Here is a 17,222-nt window from a genome sequence, read left to right as displayed (position 1 = left end):
TTAGTGGGCATGGTGGTGTTGGGTTGACGGTTGGACTCGATGATCTTAGAGGTCTTTTCCAACCTCAATGATTCTATGAATTTTCTATGAATTTTCTGTGACCGGGAAGGCAAGGACTGATGTTGCTTGAAATGTATTAGAGCATGTTGCTGACCACGGACCAGCCAAGGCTAGGCAAAAGTAGACAAAGCTTCACACTGCAAGTGGAGATTATGCATGCGGTTGTTCGGTGTGTGCTTGCATATGTGTGTGTCTGACACTGCCTTTGTTCTTGCTCTAGAACACCAGAACATGGGCTTCTGGAAAAACATGACCTCTCTGTGCTCTATACCTGGGGAATGCAGAGCATTTACCTCTTTCCCAGAGCCTTCTCTAGACAGGCCCTTTAGGAAACAGGGCTGTGATTCAACAAGGAGAGGTTTGAGAAAATAGGGCTGCTATCCTGTAATTGCCCTGACATCTACCACAGCCTGACCTCCCTAAACCTGTATGTCTTGCATCTAGAAGAGTGAATGCCATGTATCATTTTAAGGAAATAGATGGGTTTGGTGGGAGGAACCCTGGCTCAGAGGTTGATGATAGGATATGGAGTTTTTTGTCTCTAAGGTACACAGCTTGGGGTCTGACCCAAGCTTGCTGTAACTAACGCTGAAGGACTTTGGTTTGCATTGGCCTGTGGCCCAGGATCAAACATTCAGGTCAGAGGAAGAGGGAGGAATGGTCACTAGCAGAATAGCATGAGGGAGGTTAGACAGGACACATTCCTGCTCAGCTTTTCACAGCTGAGGGGCCTGCACTGTAGCTTGCAGCTCTTGTTACCTCGGTCATTCCTGTGTGTATTTACTATGATATGCAATGTTAAGAGTTACTCCCCAATGAGCAGGATCAGCAGAGAGGCTGAGAGATGAACAGGCCATGGAGATTTCACTTTTTCAGCTATGATCTGGATTCGGAAGTTTGTCTGAGAAACTGGGCTGAAAAGGTTTTTCTTTCATGGCTGCCCAGCCTCTGTAAGTGCCCTGGAAACCCTTGGACAATGCTGAGCCCCACATACCAAGCAGTTCTGCTGTGCCCCATCATGACAGTGATGAGATTACAAAGCAATCTGTGCAAAAGCAGGAAGAGATTCCCTGTCCTAGAACGTGACTTCAGAGACACCCATCTCCGTGAAAATTCAAAGAGATTAGAAACAAGAACTAGTAAAACCTTTACTCTGCGAGAAAAGCAATATTTACAGTGATAAAGATAAGTCACTCCCATGCTCCAGGGCATGCCCTCCTGCCAGGATAAGGAGGGAATTTCCTTTGAGACTCTTCATGACCCTCCAGCTCTGATACTGTAATGCAATTGTGTAGGCTGGGGTGTAAGGAAGGTTTCTGTCTTCTGATGTATAACAAACTGGCAGGGAAAGGAAATTAGACTTTAGGATCCTTTTTTGTGTGTTTCATCAGGGAGTTGAAACTGATAGTGAAAGGTTTGTTTCACTGAGGATTTAGCAGGGTTGGACTGAATATAGAAAACAGGTATGGTTTGACATGACGTCTCCCATGAAGGACAGTGAGTGGTGGTTAGGAAACTTCCTGTCAGGTGTTATCAGCCTCCCATGAATATAGCACTAAAATAAAAATGGAAAATGCAGTTACTAGTAGGAAGGTAAGTAGAGCCTTAAGAAACGACCAAATCTTCTGGCCTGGTATAAGCACATGCATGCATCCATTAAACGCTGCTTCTGGCTATTGGTTGCAAACACAGTGTAACTCCAATATTTCATGCTGCCCTTTTTTCAGACCTGCAGGATTAACGTAGTGCTTAATGCATGATCTAAAGCTCCTTGATATCAGTGGAAAGCTTCCTGTTGCTTTGAGAAATCTTTGAATAGAATTTCCTATCTGCTAGGGTCTGGTCTCATCTGAAATTGAGTAGATTCTGGGATTCTCTCACTTACCAAATTCTTATTACCAAACTATGGTTAACTTGGATGCTATCCTCCCTGACTCCACCACACCTTGTAGGGTGCTAGAATTAGGGTTTCAGAAGACAATTCAGCAGCTGTCCTTTTAGATGGAGAAGTTTCCTAGTGGCAGGGATTGAACAAAGACCTCTTATAGCCTGAGCCCCTTCTGTGTTGTTGAAAAGACCTGGTGCCAATAGTGGCGTTCAGCAGCTGGTATTGACCAGGAACTCCAATTTCCCCAGAGAGAGACAGTGCTTCATACTTGGTGATATATGTCTACAGTAGATCTGACTTAAGAATTACCTAGACCAGTCTGTTTTTAGAGTATCTGGTGCTTCCGATATGTTCAAGGTGCAAGAAGTACAGTACACACATTTTAGTAGGAAGGGCAATATGTTTTGCATGCATTTTACTCTGTGTTTTAATTTTCATTCAGCAATTTTAATTAAAGGAAAAGAAATAGAAATGCAAAGCTTTGCAGGATGGTGGGGGATTTTCACAACAGCCAGTTTTAATGTTGACAACTGTATTCTGTCATGTTAGCAATTTCCTGCTAGCGGGATTGCTACCTGTTGGGCTGGGCAGCTGCAAACTGTTGAAAGGCAACTGTGTGACAGCTAAGAGGTGGGTGCACGCAGAAAGGAATTGTGTCCCATAAAGTCAATGTAGCCTTTGCTTTGGCATTCTTGGGACAGAAGATGCAATGGAACTATAATTACTTAATCCAGATTCAGCACAGCTACGGATACCATAAACATAATCTTAACCCCACCTTCCTTGCGTATAAGGAGATATAAACTGGCTTAGGGCAGAGAATAGTTTGAAGCATTCTTCGGCAGGAAAAAAAAAAATCACTCAGCATGTAATTCTTGGTTTTAAAAATAATTTTATTCTTCTGAGTCTGTTAGAAACTGGACCTTCACACAGGTTCACCCCCTCCATGTGAAAGTTTCCCTCATTGTATGCCATGAGCAATAGCTCAACGAGAGTTTAAGCTGACACCCAGATGTCTCTCTTGCTCTCTGTTGGCAGGGATCTTTGGACAGCGATTGGAGGACACTGTACAGTACGAGAGGAGGTATGGCCAGCGCTTGGCCCCACTGCTGGTGGAACAGTGTGTGGATTTTATTCGGGAACGAGGTCTTACAGAGGAGGGGCTCTTTCGGATGCCTGGCCAAGCCAACCTTGTCAAAGACCTGCAGGACTCTTTTGACTGTGGAGAGAAGCCCCTTTTTGACAGGTGAGTTGACATCACCAAATTCAGGCTGGTTTATCTGTGGCATGTAAACTCTGGCAGGAATGGCCCTGCGGTGGCTATCCTACTTTATATGTTCTTTCCACACCATCGTTCTCTTCATTTAAAGTGCTGTCGGGGCTTTCTCCTGCATGGTGTTGGGTGCGGAGGCCTTCGCTCAGCTAAGTGCTTGAGCAGAGGGAGAAATTGAGCCCATTAATCTACATGGGGCTACTCCAGTGTTTCAGCTTAAGCACATGTTGAATGAAATGCATTGCTAGATTTGGGTGCGGCATACTCAGCTGTTGGTGGGATCCCACCGTAGAAATGGATATGACAGAGGTGAACTAGGTGTTTTACTGCTTTGATGTTGCATTCTCCCTTGCCGCAACCACAACGGATCTGCCCAGGGGCAGTATCTCAATTCTTTCCCTTCCTTTATCACCAGGTTTCAGAATAGTCACCACCATCTCACGCATGGCTGTTAAGCATGCAATGTATAGAATTGGTCAGCTTGTCATAACAAAGCGCTTTCTGACCCCAGAAGAATTCTTGGCCAAAACAATTTTTTTGGTCCACAATTTCAGCAGCTGAGATGGAACATTTATTTCAAAACTGAATATATCTTTTGATTTTCAACAAGACTTGAGTCAAATGTTTCTGAAATAAAAATGGTAATCTTGCATTTTTCTTCCCAGTATAAAAAAGTTGATGTAATCACTCCTTGCCTGGTACAAAGACATGCTAGCTGCCTTTTTGTCCTACTGACCATGCCAATGTCAGGGAGCAGCAAGGACCAGCTGCTCCGCAAAGCAAGGTGAGCCAGGAGCCAAGTGTGGCAACAAGGCTGGCAGGGGCAGTGACACAGTCCAGTCATCACCAGGCAAGTCCACAGTGACGAGGCATGTCCAAGATCAGGCTAGGTAATCTGTCTGTGAGTCAGGGTCCAGGTCCAGATCAACAGGGTCTGTAGCCAGGCACAGACATGGCTGTGAGGCAGTGGGAGTTGTATCTCGGACACGGGATAAACGGTAGAGGCTCAACTTAATAGCGGCTCCCACGGGAAGAGTGTCAGCCCTGGCTCAGAGCGCTCCGTCCAAGGTCAGCAAGGGAAGCGGGGCAGCTCTCAGCTGCGCTATCTCTATGTTGGCCCTGAGCCCAGGCAGTCACATCATCAGGAGGGTGGATGCTCTCAGGGCTCTTGCAGCCAAATCCTGTCCATACTCTGTAACTAACATTTCCTTCCCTTTCATATGTACATGCTACCCAAAGTGAAGGTCGGCATTGTGCTAACCTAAACAGTGCTTTGAGAAACGGGCCTTGGCCCTAACAGAGACCTTGAACTCCAGGGATATTTGGATCCAAGGCCGTTGTGTAGATCTGGCCCCATCTCTATCACAGGTCCGGAAGTGGGATCAGATCTGGGATCTTGACCTGGGGGCCTGGCTCCATTTCTTGCTGGAACTCACTAGCACCGCTTGCCCAGGTGATGCAGGCAGCATCTGGTATATTGCCAGCATGTTAACCTATGGGATCACTTCCCCTGGACCAGCAGCCAGTCTTGACATTGCCAATAGCATCCCTGCCTACTGCTGCAGGAAGAGCTAGCGCGCTCCTGCATGGGCAGCACAGTGTTTGGTCTCATCCTGGGAAGAATATCCGTAGAGTTTATTGGGAACATTCTTCTAATTCTTCCCTCCCCTCAGCATCCCAGACCACCCATCCTCCTTTCTTTGATGTTTAACCACAGTCAGTATTTGCTCCCTAAATGGAAGTGTCAAATATTTAGAGAGATTTTCATGAAAAAATAAAGTTTGAAATCATCAAATTGTTTCACTTCATCTTTTCTTAAACAAAATCTTTGTATTTTTAACTGAATGTCTGGGTGTTCTAGTTCAGAATTAGAATTATCTTAATTCATGTGGAAGTGAACAACGATATTTTGGAAAACGCACATATTCTGGAACAGGAGTATCTACAGAAGGAATTAATTAGGAATGACAGTTTCACTTTCATGTTGTACCTTAGTCTAATCCATGCTAGCTTCATTGTCATGAAGATAAGCCAAGCTTCCCCCCAGCATTTTAAAGCGGGGGGGGGGAGGCATTTGCATAGGCATTTGCACTGGCTAAATAGATCAGTGCTAAGTCTCACCTTTAACAGAGGCAGTAAAGATCTCCATGAAAGAACTACACAACCTGCCTTTTGGGTAGTTGATTTGAAATGTGATAACTGAAGGTTCAGTACAGAATTAAAGGAGGCAAGCCTAGGGGTACCCGAGTAGTGTGACAATTGAGGGTCCCCCAGTCATTGCCTTTTGCTCTTTCCACCATGTCCACTGCGACTTGTAGGCCCAGCTCTCTGGTCTTTGATATGTATAGTCACAGATAGCAACAAGGGAGAGGCAGCTCCACCCTGGCTAAGTGAAATGCTTTTCCTCCTAGCAAGCATAATTTTCTCCATATGTAACTAAAACTATCCATGTATGGCCTAGGCTACCTAGGCAGTGGCAAATATTTTCTGCAAGTGTGAAATCCATATGCTTGTTTCCAAATCAGGTGTAGTGAAAGGAATATCCTTTTTTTTCCTAGTTGCAGTCAGTGCTTTTAGATGTCTTTTGTATCTACAGTGATCTGTAACCAAATGCTAGAGCCTGCCTGCCCCGGTTAGGGTTAGGGTGGATCAGTTAGATCCGATCTGGTGGATTGGATCTCTGTGATGACTGATAGTTAAAATAGTTATTTTTAAAAGGCTTGCTTTTCCAATGTGGGTTTTAAATGCATATGTATATTCTCATGAAAGGCCAGGTGTTGCTGTTTTGGAAGCACCTACAGCAGTCTGCTCCTATTGCACTTCCATGCCACTGAAAGTTTGGCTGGATTTCACATGGCCTTGTGGATGAAACAACTGCAGCTAGTAGATCTGAAGCAGTAGTCTGGGCTCTGCTTCTGAGTGATAGGCATCCACCATCCATGCCTGAAACTCCACACTAAAAAAGAAAAAAGGAATAAGGGTACTGACCTCATTTGCAAAGCATTTATAATCAACTGAAGAAAACCACTATGTTGAAACTGTGGTATTCTCAAATATGATGGAGCTGTTTAATAGGAATAGCATTATCAGGTTTAGTAGCAAGTGGTAGCTGCTGGCAGCTTCCTATTGTAATTTTTCCTGGTTTCTTTTAGCTGTGTGTTCCAAAAATGCTTCAAAACATACTAAGCAGAAGAGATTCAGCTTTTAGACAGAGGTGAGGATTTGAAGCTCTGTTGCCCCATGGTTACTGATGTGTTTTCCTCAGAGTTCTTTAAAGACTGTCAGGGCAATAGTGGGTAGCGGGGAGCTGGTGACAGAATCTGTTTAGACTTCCAACGGTCGAAACCTTTGAGGAGGTCATCTGCAAAGTTTAACAACGTTAACAACAGGAGACTTGGAATGAGGGAGAGGTATTGTCATACATCAAAAGCTGGATAGGAAATGGAAAGGGAAGAACAGGTGCATCTTCACCATGGGATCTGATGCCTCAACCCCAACTTAAAGCAAAGGAGAGAGAAGAGGAAAAAGAAGTTCCTGGAGTGGGAGAGAAAAGAAAAGCTGACATCCCAGCATAACAGATGGGCTAGGAAATGCCAGATACCCCAGCCTGGGGGAGGAGATGTGAACCACAAGCTGGGCAGCCATGCCAAATGGGAATAGAGAGCGTGGAGGAAATACAGCTTCCTCCATTTTTTTTCTGAATGATTGACCAGGACACTTAGGAGCCTGGCCCATCAGACGCAGGTGGGGAGAGTATCAGGCAGGAGGGATTAGTGAAAGGATCAGAGGTTATGTTTGATTGCATGAGGATGCAGAGCTCTATTGTCAGTGCTACGTGGTCACTGTGCACTTGCCTGGACTGTATTGCTCACATTCCTGATCCACATTGGCTGAGGAACCACAGCACCACCCTACCTTAAGCAGTATCATGGGCATATCCCTTCCACTGCCCGTATTGCCCGAGATGCATTTATATCTTGACAAAATGGGAGATTTCCCTTGTTCCCAAGTTAGACCCTCCTGCCATGTGGCAGAACAGCTTCCTTCCATGTGCCTACTTTGTCCCTGACCCTAAGAGGGACCTTGATGTACCTCCAAAGAAAGGCATCAAGCTCTGGGGTAGTGTGGGTTTCTAAATTTCCTTCCCTCTTCTCTATTGCAGCAACACGGATGTTCACACTGTGGCGTCCCTCCTGAAGCTTTACCTTCGAGAGCTGCCAGAGCCTGTCATCCCCTTTGCCAAATATGAAGACTTTCTTTCTTGTGGACAGCTACTCTCAAAAGATGAGGGAGAGGTCAGTGATCCTTCTAATCTGCCTCCTTCTACCTTGAAGGTTGTTCCCAAGACTCAATATAGTACGGTTTTCTTCTCATCACTCTTCAGTCCTGATTTAAATCAATCCCAGGTTCCTGGGAACCTTCCCCTAAATTTTCCTGAAGCTGCGAATTGGGTGTTAATATCACAGGCTCCTGCTTGAAGCAGGAGCTTTTTTGAAGTCAGTCTTGTAGCCTGGTGGTACTTTCTTCTAAACAAAGCCATTCTGAAGTCAGTCTTGTAGCCTGGTGGTACTTCTAAACAAAGCCATTGTGTAGCATAATCAGCAAGAGATGCAAGGTAGGAGATGTGGGTTCCTTTCTCAGCCTTGCTGTTGACTCATTAGCAAGCTGTATGAAGTCACTCCCTTTTTCTGTGTTTTCAGTTCATGCATCAGAACAGCATGTTCTGCTTCCCAAAGTTTTTGGTGGATGAGACGTTGATCAGTGCGATGGTTTTTGTATTTCTTAGAGGAAAGGTACTACAAAAGAGCAGGCTATGATATTATCCCAAAACGGGGGAAATAATGCTATTAATACTTTGCCAGAACCTTCTTATGATGTTCCTTTCTTTGGTTTCCAGGCAAGGGAAGGGGCTGACAAAAACCTCCAAGTCTGTGGCAATCATGGAAATTTTGATTCACTGCTTGGGAGGAGCAGGATAATTTACAATATGATTGACTGATCTGTTTCATCCATATTGTTCCTCTTGTGGTGATGCCTGAGCTCTTTGCTGACTGCAAAGGCACGTTGGATCTGGTCTAATGTGGGTGGAACTGTGCCACCTTCTAAAACAGAGGTTTAAAGAGGCTGTAAGGGTTGTTACTAATGTCAGCTAAAGAAGCAAAGGCCTAAGGGCTTATAAGTCACAGTCCATAGTTCTGTCCCTTTTCTATGTGTGGCCTCAAAAGCATGCTCACGTCTTTGTCTCTGGTGGGGATTGTAACAACTGTTCTTTACTGAGAGTCTGGGGTTCACCTTTAGTTCAAGTGGCAGAAGGCTCTGGGGAGATTCAGTCCTTCATGCTGCCCATAGGAAGACACTTGTTTGCATGCATCAAATGTAGCGTATCTGGTAATGTCAGTTTTTTACGGATAAAAGGCAAGTTTGCTACGATCTATATGCACATGATGTATCCTCTAGTCAACTCAGAGAAAGCAAATTTCTGTGCACGACACAGCATATTACCACACATGGATATGCATTTGCATCCTGGACACAGCCACATCAGTGTGTCAGTGCACTAGTGTTGTCTTTTAATAGGTACGGGTATGTGTCTACTGGCTCCAAAACTTGCTCATTTTCTGCCTTATCCTCAGTCAACTCGGGCATCTCTGCAGGGTGCTCTGTTACAGACAGCACAACGGTTGATTTCACAAGAAACAGCAGCATTTCTGAGGCAGCGGAGCTGGTTTCATTTTGGTCATAAGATGTGCAGACTGGGGAGTTTTGGATCCATTAAGCACTATTGCACAAGAGTAGAGACACTGCCAAGTTGGGCAAACATAATTGTATATCAGTTGCTCAGCTTATTAACTACGTAGTTTGCCTGATTTTGCCTGCACAGGCTGCAGCAGTTTGGAAAGCAACATCTGTGTTGGTTTTGTGGGAGCAAGGCCAGGCTCAAGTGACTTGTAGTGCAGTATTCTCTTTGGATTAGAAAGGCAATGAGGAGCACTAGATAGCCAAAATGAAAGCTTACAAAATAGGGTACTGCTGATAGCACCAAGTTGTCTTGTTAAGCTGCTGTTGTAAACATAAGCATTTTTTTTGTCAGGAAAATCTGGAACCTCAACAAGGGCTGTTTACTTTTTCAGAAAGGAAGGTGGAGTGCACACACCAAGGGTGGAGAGGCTGTACGTGCACAGTAGCATGTGGAGGAGAAGGTAGCACAAAGTCATACCTAGCCTGTAGGGCCTGACTCGCCTCTCACATGGAAAGTCCCCCTGCTCAAAAATGTGGTTTCATTGAAACCATAATTTTTTAGCACAAAATGATAAGCAAGGAAGTTCAAAGTCAAACGTTTCATTTTGAAGAAGTATTTGGAAACAAAATGCAATCTATTGTTTTAATTTGAAGTATTATTTTGTTTTCATTTTTCACTTGGAAGTTTTGAATGAGACTTTTAGACTCAAAATATCATTTTCTTTAGTTTTGTACACCCACCCCCCAATAAAAACAGAATTACTTAAGGCAAAATAGCTGTTCAGATAAAAATACTGGTACCTCATGCTGCTACATTGTGACCACAGATAGGAATTATTATGATGTTAGCTTGGCCTAATCTCCATCTGCAGCAAAAAATACTCCAGCACTGCACTAAGCTTTCCAATTTTCATTCAGATTGCTGTTCATCTTCATTCTGCACCAAACTAATCTCTGGTGTTGGAATGCAAACAGAAACGTAGCAGAGACCTTGTGTTGTGCTGAGGCCCCTACGTATCTCAGCAGGACTGCAGTGTTAAAAAAGATTTGATTCTGATCCCAACTGGTTGGGAGGAGGGATTGAAAATGAAAAACAATTTTAGACTAAGAATGAATGAAACATCTTCAAATCTCTAAAAACTCATTTGAGTCTGAGCTGACTTAACATGGTAGTCTTTTAGCCTTCACTGCTGCCTGTACTCTAGAGATGCAGGCAGCAGTTCAGTGGGCTCAGCACGTGGCTTTGAGTTTTTAAAGAGGGGTCTGAATTTGGGTGAACATCTGAAGTGTTGCCAGTTTTCCAGTCCAACTAGAAGCTCCTAATTGGTGCTGATCTGTTACACACATCGCAAAATCCTTGGTTTTGGGATCACTACTTGGAAAGCATGCATCTGTGGTAAATTAGACATGCAGCATTTTCAAGGAGGTAAGAGTTATTAGTGAAAAATACCATGATAAATGACAGCGCGGTGCCTCTATTGCTTGCTAGGCTGCAGCCATAAGCATGATCAGTGCTATTTGTCAATAATGCAGCAGTTTCTAGCTTGCATTTTCCTTTACACTTTCTGTGTGGTGTTACTAGGCTCAGCCTTTTGCCGCATGTTGGTCAGGTGGTTGGTGGGTACAAATCTGTGGCAGAGCTGATAAATGCTGCAGCAGGAGAGAAAGCTTTTTTTAACCTGGCAAGTGTTTGTACCTTGACAAATACGAAGATACTCTCTGTGTAATATCACATTTGTGATTCCTCGTGACAAAGCATGGATGATAAATTTTTAGAACCTTTTTTTTCTTTCAGGTAGCATCTTGTACCTTTAGGTCATGTTTCCAGCTGTTCACAACTGCCTGCAGTTTCTGTTCCAAAGCCCCCTCTTGCATCCAGTGGAGCCGTGGTATTTTAATTCAGAGCACTTGAAATACAGTGCCAAATACCATCCTGATTTCTGTATTTGAAATAAATTGGGTTACAGAGCAAAACTCAAGAGGGAATTAGGTCTGTTAGCTCACCCATTTCTAGTTCAAACTTCTCACTTGAAAGCTGGATGACCTGAACAACTGACCTTAACCTTCACATCAGTAGCAGCTGTCCTTGATTCAAATGTTTTCAGAAGTTTAAAAAAGAGGATTGAGATTTTCAAAAGTGACTGGTCTTTTATTGGTGTCTCCATTGTTGTCACTGTTAAACCAGCCTAATTTTTAAGCTAAGGAATTAAAAGGGACTTAACTGCTTTTAAGAATTCTTTTTTAAGTTTCAGGTTTTTATTAGAGGACTCTTTTCTGCTGGGACATATAGAATAAAAAAGTGTCTATACATTCAGGACATTAAGGATGGAGGCAGGAATACAGACTGCTCTCTGGATCTTTTTGACTTGTCTGGACCAGAGAAATCGCAAAGATCTTGCAAGAGGCTGGCCAACAGAATTCCTTCCCTAACAGTCCTTAATAAATCGAGGAGCAGGCAGTAGACACAAACAAATGAATGTCCAACTGCACTTCTTTGCTTGGAACCAGCTGCTTCTGGAATTTCTCCATCATTAGTTAGCAGCCCTTCATCATTGGTTAGCAGCTATCACTCTTCCCAAATGTGCTTGGGTATCTATTTTCCCACAAAAGCTTTAGTTGTGTCAAAAAAATAAGCACATCTCCAGGGCAACTGCAGTATTGACAGGAACAAGCAAATGATGCTTGGGACTATGGAAGGACAATAGCCTTCTGAGTCAGAGGTTTTCATGAGATGATTTAAGTAGCTTCAGGGTTTTAAGTCACTCCTCCAGCAGATGTCTCATCTTACATTTTAATGTAAAGACAGAAATTTTATAAGGAAATATGCCACAGCTCAGAATGACTGCAAATGGAAGTAATTAAAAAGGAGACAGTTGAATTGGAATGTCGTTTAGTTTTTTTAACAAAAAACTCTCCTCTGCTCAGTTGAGCATTACTGCAATGTATTTGTACTGCGCTCAATGCCTCAAAGTTTCAAATAGGCCAGGTGCTGAAGAGGCACATTTGCTGGTACATTTTTACCAATGCTAGTGGGCAGACTTTGAAGACTGACAGGCCTCACTAATTTAAGGCTTCTACGTCAACCATTAAAGTTGACAGGAAGGTTTCCACTGATTTTGAGAACTGAATCAAGTTCTGGACATTGGGGTTTTGGTAAGGCACAACACACTGGATGACACCTTTTTTAAAGCAAAGCCTCCTTGTGTAATCATCTGTTATTCATGGTTTTGACTCTAGAATAAGGACTTTGTAGTACTGAAGGAAAGTCACGTCTGCTTTGCATCATTTATATTAATAGCTCTCCTTGTTTTTCTTGTCCCTCAGGGTACCCAGGAACTGGTTAAACAGGTGAAGAATTTGCCCCAAGCCAACTACAACCTCCTCAAATACATATGCAAGTAAGTGAAATTAATTAACACTTGGAAAAGTCACTAAGTTTTGTGAGGCTCAGTCTTTTATGCAAGTAATTTACTCTGAAAGTATGAATATTCAAACATCACTTATACATATAAGTTACTGCTCCTATAAAACATGTGGAGGTGAACGTGCAGCCTGCCTGAAGGAAGCTCTTGGTTTATCCAAGAGCATCAGCCAAGCAAATTGCTGTCACCCGCAGCCTTGGCAGCAGGCATGAATGATACTAATATATTATATTGTTTATTTCAGAAGCACTTAAAGACCAGTAAAGAAAGGTATTTTTTCCAGGTACTGCACACTTGGAAGATTTATGACACAAGCTGAGTAGCAGATGCAGTCAGAATAGACAGTCTGGCCTCGGCTCTGGTTTGGAAGTGGGGTTGGGAGTGGCTTCCTCTTGGAGTACCAGGGACTCCGCAGCCTTGTCTCCCCTCATCTCTCTGCTGCCTCTCCCAGTTTTTGCAAAGTGGGCTGGAATGTGTTTTGGGAGCTGGAACGGACTGTTAGCCTAGATACAACATAGTGAACTTTATGTTGTATTCTAGTCTCCGTGGTAGTAAGTCCCTTTATGACCAGCGGGATTTGCACATCTGGAGCAGGCAGTAGACACAAACACTGACATGAAGCCCATGACTTATTCAAGATATGTCAAGCCCTTCCCAAGTGTACAGACAGATAGCATTTCTGTATTCTCTGAATGCTTTAAAAAATTTATTTTGCGTTATTATGTACTTCTATAGCCATTTGTTTTAATATCTGAGCACCTCAAAACATGAACGGCTGAGGCAGGGGAATATAATTATACATGTTTCTAAGTGAAGAACTGAGGAAAGGAAAGGCAAGTAGAATTTGCTTCTGACTCAGTGAAGAAAACTGAGGGTTCTTGGGTCTCAGCATAGTGTCTGCCACAGGGCAAAGCCGCAGAAAAAAATGGGAGTGCCTAGAAAAGTCATGCTGCAAGTAGAAGTATTCAAAAATTGGCCAAATAGTGCAGAATGACAAGGAAACTTTTTCCCTGCCAAAACCCATCCAATCATCCAAAAATTAACAATAGTTTAGGAAACGGAGTACAGACAGAGTGAGACTGTTCACTTTTGAGGCCACCGAGCCCTATTTCCTGCAGTTCATACAGTCCTTTTTACAACTTGGCTAATTATATACAAGCTGTCTAGGTGTTTGTTACAGCCTTTCTCTTACTGTAACTCCTATTGGGAGGCTGTTCCAAATTACCAAAACCAAACATTAACTGTTAGAAACTTCCTGCTGATTTCCAGCTTATACGTATGGATAGCCAGTCTGTCTGGATTTCTTCATGTGCTATCTTTGGCTTGCATAGTCTTTTTCTTGTATTGATGCTTGCCCAGCTGATGCATTCGCAAGAAGCATTTGGGCTACCTCTTTATCTGTATTTTGTTAGATTCAAGCAACAAAACTCTTTCCACAGGCTGCTAGTTCTAGGATGAGGAGATGAGTGAAATGTCTTTTTACTTCTGTTATAACTGTAAGTGAAAAATGGCAGAAGTCAATCTGTGTAACTGGAGAATTCCTATAAAAATGTGAAAATCTGTACTTTCATACCCAGTAGAAGGCTGGATCCCTGGCAGGCTGGTACCTCTGGCAGAAACCATCCTGTTCTCTCTTGTTCATACACTAGGAGGGATCTGGGGTTATTATTGAGTATCTAAGCTGCATTAGTCCCTAGGAGCGTTTCAGGTATTGGGGTTGTATAAACACAGGACAAAACTGTTCCTGCCCCAGAATGCCTACAGTCTAAGTATGAGAAGTGACTTACTTATTATTTCTCTCCTTCAATTTTTCTGGGGGGCTTTTCAAGGTTCCTTGATGAAGTTCAGGCTCACTCCAGCATTAACAAGATGAGTGTCCAGAACCTGGCTACAGTATTTGGACCAAATATATTGCGACCCAAAATGGAAGATCCAGTGACCATGATGGAAGGTAGGTACTAATCTTGTGAGATAACACAATACCTGTGTCTTGGAGCTGTAAGAGTATGCTGAAAGTCATACATTCGTTGGCAACTGCATCACTTGACTGCACAGTCAGCAACAAGTCAAGGAATCCCTTTCATCAGTGCCTGTGAGGGGATGTACCACTGGCCTGGGAGTGTCTGTCCTCCCCACCACATGGAGATGGCTCTGCCCTGTTGTAAGTTGTTATGTGAAACTCTTCTTGAACACACTGCTAAAATGAAAGCTCAAATGTTCTTCAGAAGGACCGTGTTTAAGTACCAAACTGCTATTGTTTAGTATTGGTGCATTGGGATGGTTAGACAGCTCCCTGTAAAGGACATTCAGTCCACAATGAAACAGGTACTGTAGTTTTTGCTGTGCCACAGCAAAACTAGGTGTTTTAGAAGTGTTCTCTTCTAAGCAGGCTGTGTATGGGTCAGAACTTCACAAAACCCAAGGAATAAGTTGAAAATCGCTGTTAATTTTGGATGTAAAAATCTGAAGCTTGAAAATTATCTACCTCCATATGGGTCAGGAAACGCCCAGGGCATGATCTCTGGCTGGCTGACACAAGGGTTGGGATACAGCCCCTCTCTCAGGTGGCACTGGAGCACAACTACTGTCATGCAAGTATTAGCAGGGTCTTTGCATCAAGTTTTGTGGGATCGTGGCAAGTCTGCAAAAAGAATTGATGGATTCATCCAGCATTAGGCACAGATGGAGATGTCTGAACTCAGCCCTGGCACTGCTGCTTAGCTGTAGGGGAGAGCTGATGTGGTGTTCTGTGTGATGGAAATCCTTCACAGAACACCAGCATTATCACACCTTAGCAGCAGCAGTGCCTTTAGCTCTGCACAAGTGACCTCTGAAAGGCACTGCAGATGTGTGCCTCACAGATGGCAACCCACTATAAGGTAACAGGCCAACTTCCAAGCATGGCCTGACATACTATAGTTGTTCAGGGACTTGAAGCCTGCCACAGAGATGTGGGCCATATTATTAAGGGTAGTTTGAGACCTTCCCCTCGAAGCGGGGAAGGTACAAAAATGTGGGGAGGAGAAAAAGGGAGTGCAGGAGCAGATGCTGGGTTAGTCAGCATTGCAAAGGTGGGGATAGCTGAAACCTCAATCTGTTGTGTGATGCTGTGACTTGCCCTAGTGGCCAGTTGGCCAGCGGTTGATAAGACTCTTACAGCCTTGGCCAACAGCATGCTTTTTGTTCAGTTGGTACAGATGACAAGTTTGGGTTCAGTTCATCTCAGGCATTTCATTATGCACTTCAGCTGAGGGCAGAGGTGCTTGTACTGTGTGTAGGTGCACAGGTGCCACAGATGCTGTGGTCTCATGGTCTCTCCTAATTATCACATAAAAACATGACAGTGATCTGACCTAGAATTCTGTATTACCACAGACCTGAACAGTAGAAAAATGGGGATGTGGTGACTGGATTTTTTGACTTGATTCATTATACTCATAAGCAACAGCACTGGGAATATTTTGTTTTATTGTTAGTTGAGGATAGAAGATGGGTTAAATAGAAATAATGGATGTATTCCATTGGAAATACATTCCATTTCCATGGAATACATCCATGGAAAGACTCTCAATAAAATTTTTTTAGCTTCAGGGTAGTACACGTCTGCTAATCCATTATACTCATAAGCAACAGCACTGGGAATATTTTGTTTTATTGTTAGTTGAGGATAGAAGATGGGTTAAATAGAAATAATGGATGTATTCCATTGGAAATACATTCCATTTCCATGGAATACATCCATGGAAAGACTCTCAATAAAATTTTTTTAGCTTCAGGGTAGTACACGTCTGCTAAATCAAAAGATACAGAAAAATATTGCTGCCAGTTCTTAACAAAAAGCACTTTAATTGTGTCTCTCTTCAAACTTAAACCATGAATTTCAAATAGAAATATCTGGTTTGACAGCTAAATTGTTAGGAATGCCCTTATGCCTAGAGAGGTTTATTTCTCTCCCTGCACTCTCAGACATAAAATAGAAGTTGTAGGTGAGCTCAGTACCTCTTGCTACCAGGCCGAAACCTCATTATTAAACTCAGGCTCTTATCTTGAACCTCTGAATATGTTAGTCTTATTCTCTATTTCAGACAATTATTAAAGATAGAATTAATTACATATTTGCTCTTTTTAAGGTTTTCCTCTTTTGTAGAAAATGCTTTGTATTAGGTTTGCTAAGTGGTGTTCTCTATTAGTTCATAATGGTCTACTCCACTACTGGAAAACAATGACGACTCATTTCTGTGGATTTAAATAATTGCAAGTACTTTCTGCACACCTTCTGCAGGTGCACGTATCATACAGATGTCATACTTTTTCCAAGTTTCTCAATACACTAAGACTGCAGCAGAAGACCTGAGCTGAAATTTCTGGTTCTTCAGTAAATGCTAGCTCTGGGCCTGTTAAGATTATGAAACTGGGTGCAACGTAGTTGTGGAAACCTGCTGTTTTGGAAGCTGGATGGAGAGGTGCTCCATCCCAGCTAATAGGTTAGTGTGTTCAGGATCCAGCATGCATCTCTGCACAGGGCTATGCTGTCCTGCATGGATGCATATGCTGAGATTGGCGCTGGCTCTGAACCCCATGCCATAGTGTAGTACAGACATGCCCTGCTTTCCAGGTGTCCTCCTCCTCTGCCATCCTTAAAAGGTGTCCTTAAGCAGGCCAATTTATTAATCATAGAATCACAGAACAGTTTGGGTTGGAAGGGACCTTTAAAGGTCATCTAGTCCAAACCCCCTGCAATGAGCAGGGACATCTTCAACCAGATCAGGTTGCTCAGAGCCCCGTCCAGCCTGACCTTGAATGTTTCCAGGGATGGGGCATCTACCACCTCTCTGGGCAA

The 17,222-nt window shown here is 43.3% G+C and overlaps 1 protein-coding gene across 1 annotated transcript in view; it reads left to right on the top strand.

The window, feature by feature from the left end:
- The window catches only part of ARHGAP22 (Rho GTPase activating protein 22), a 145,952-nt gene that overhangs the window by 121,020 nt on the left and 7,710 nt on the right, over window positions 1-17,222 (top strand). The window contains exons 5-8 of the mRNA XM_009277740.2: window positions 2,987-3,194; window positions 7,384-7,516; window positions 12,285-12,358; window positions 14,212-14,333. Of these exons, the coding sequence (XP_009276015.1) occupies window positions 2,987-3,194; window positions 7,384-7,516; window positions 12,285-12,358; window positions 14,212-14,333 (537 nt within the window). The remainder of the gene's footprint in view (window positions 1-2,986; window positions 3,195-7,383; window positions 7,517-12,284; window positions 12,359-14,211; window positions 14,334-17,222) is intronic.

The sequence above is a fragment of the Aptenodytes forsteri genome, unplaced genomic scaffold, assembly GCF_000699145.1.
Source record: "Aptenodytes forsteri isolate BGI_AS27 unplaced genomic scaffold, ASM69914v1 Scaffold15, whole genome shotgun sequence".
NCBI classification, from domain to species: Eukaryota; Metazoa; Chordata; class Aves; order Sphenisciformes; family Spheniscidae; genus Aptenodytes; species Aptenodytes forsteri.
The sequence above is the reverse complement of the archived record's forward strand: the minus strand, read 5'-3'. Positions and strand labels throughout refer to the sequence as shown.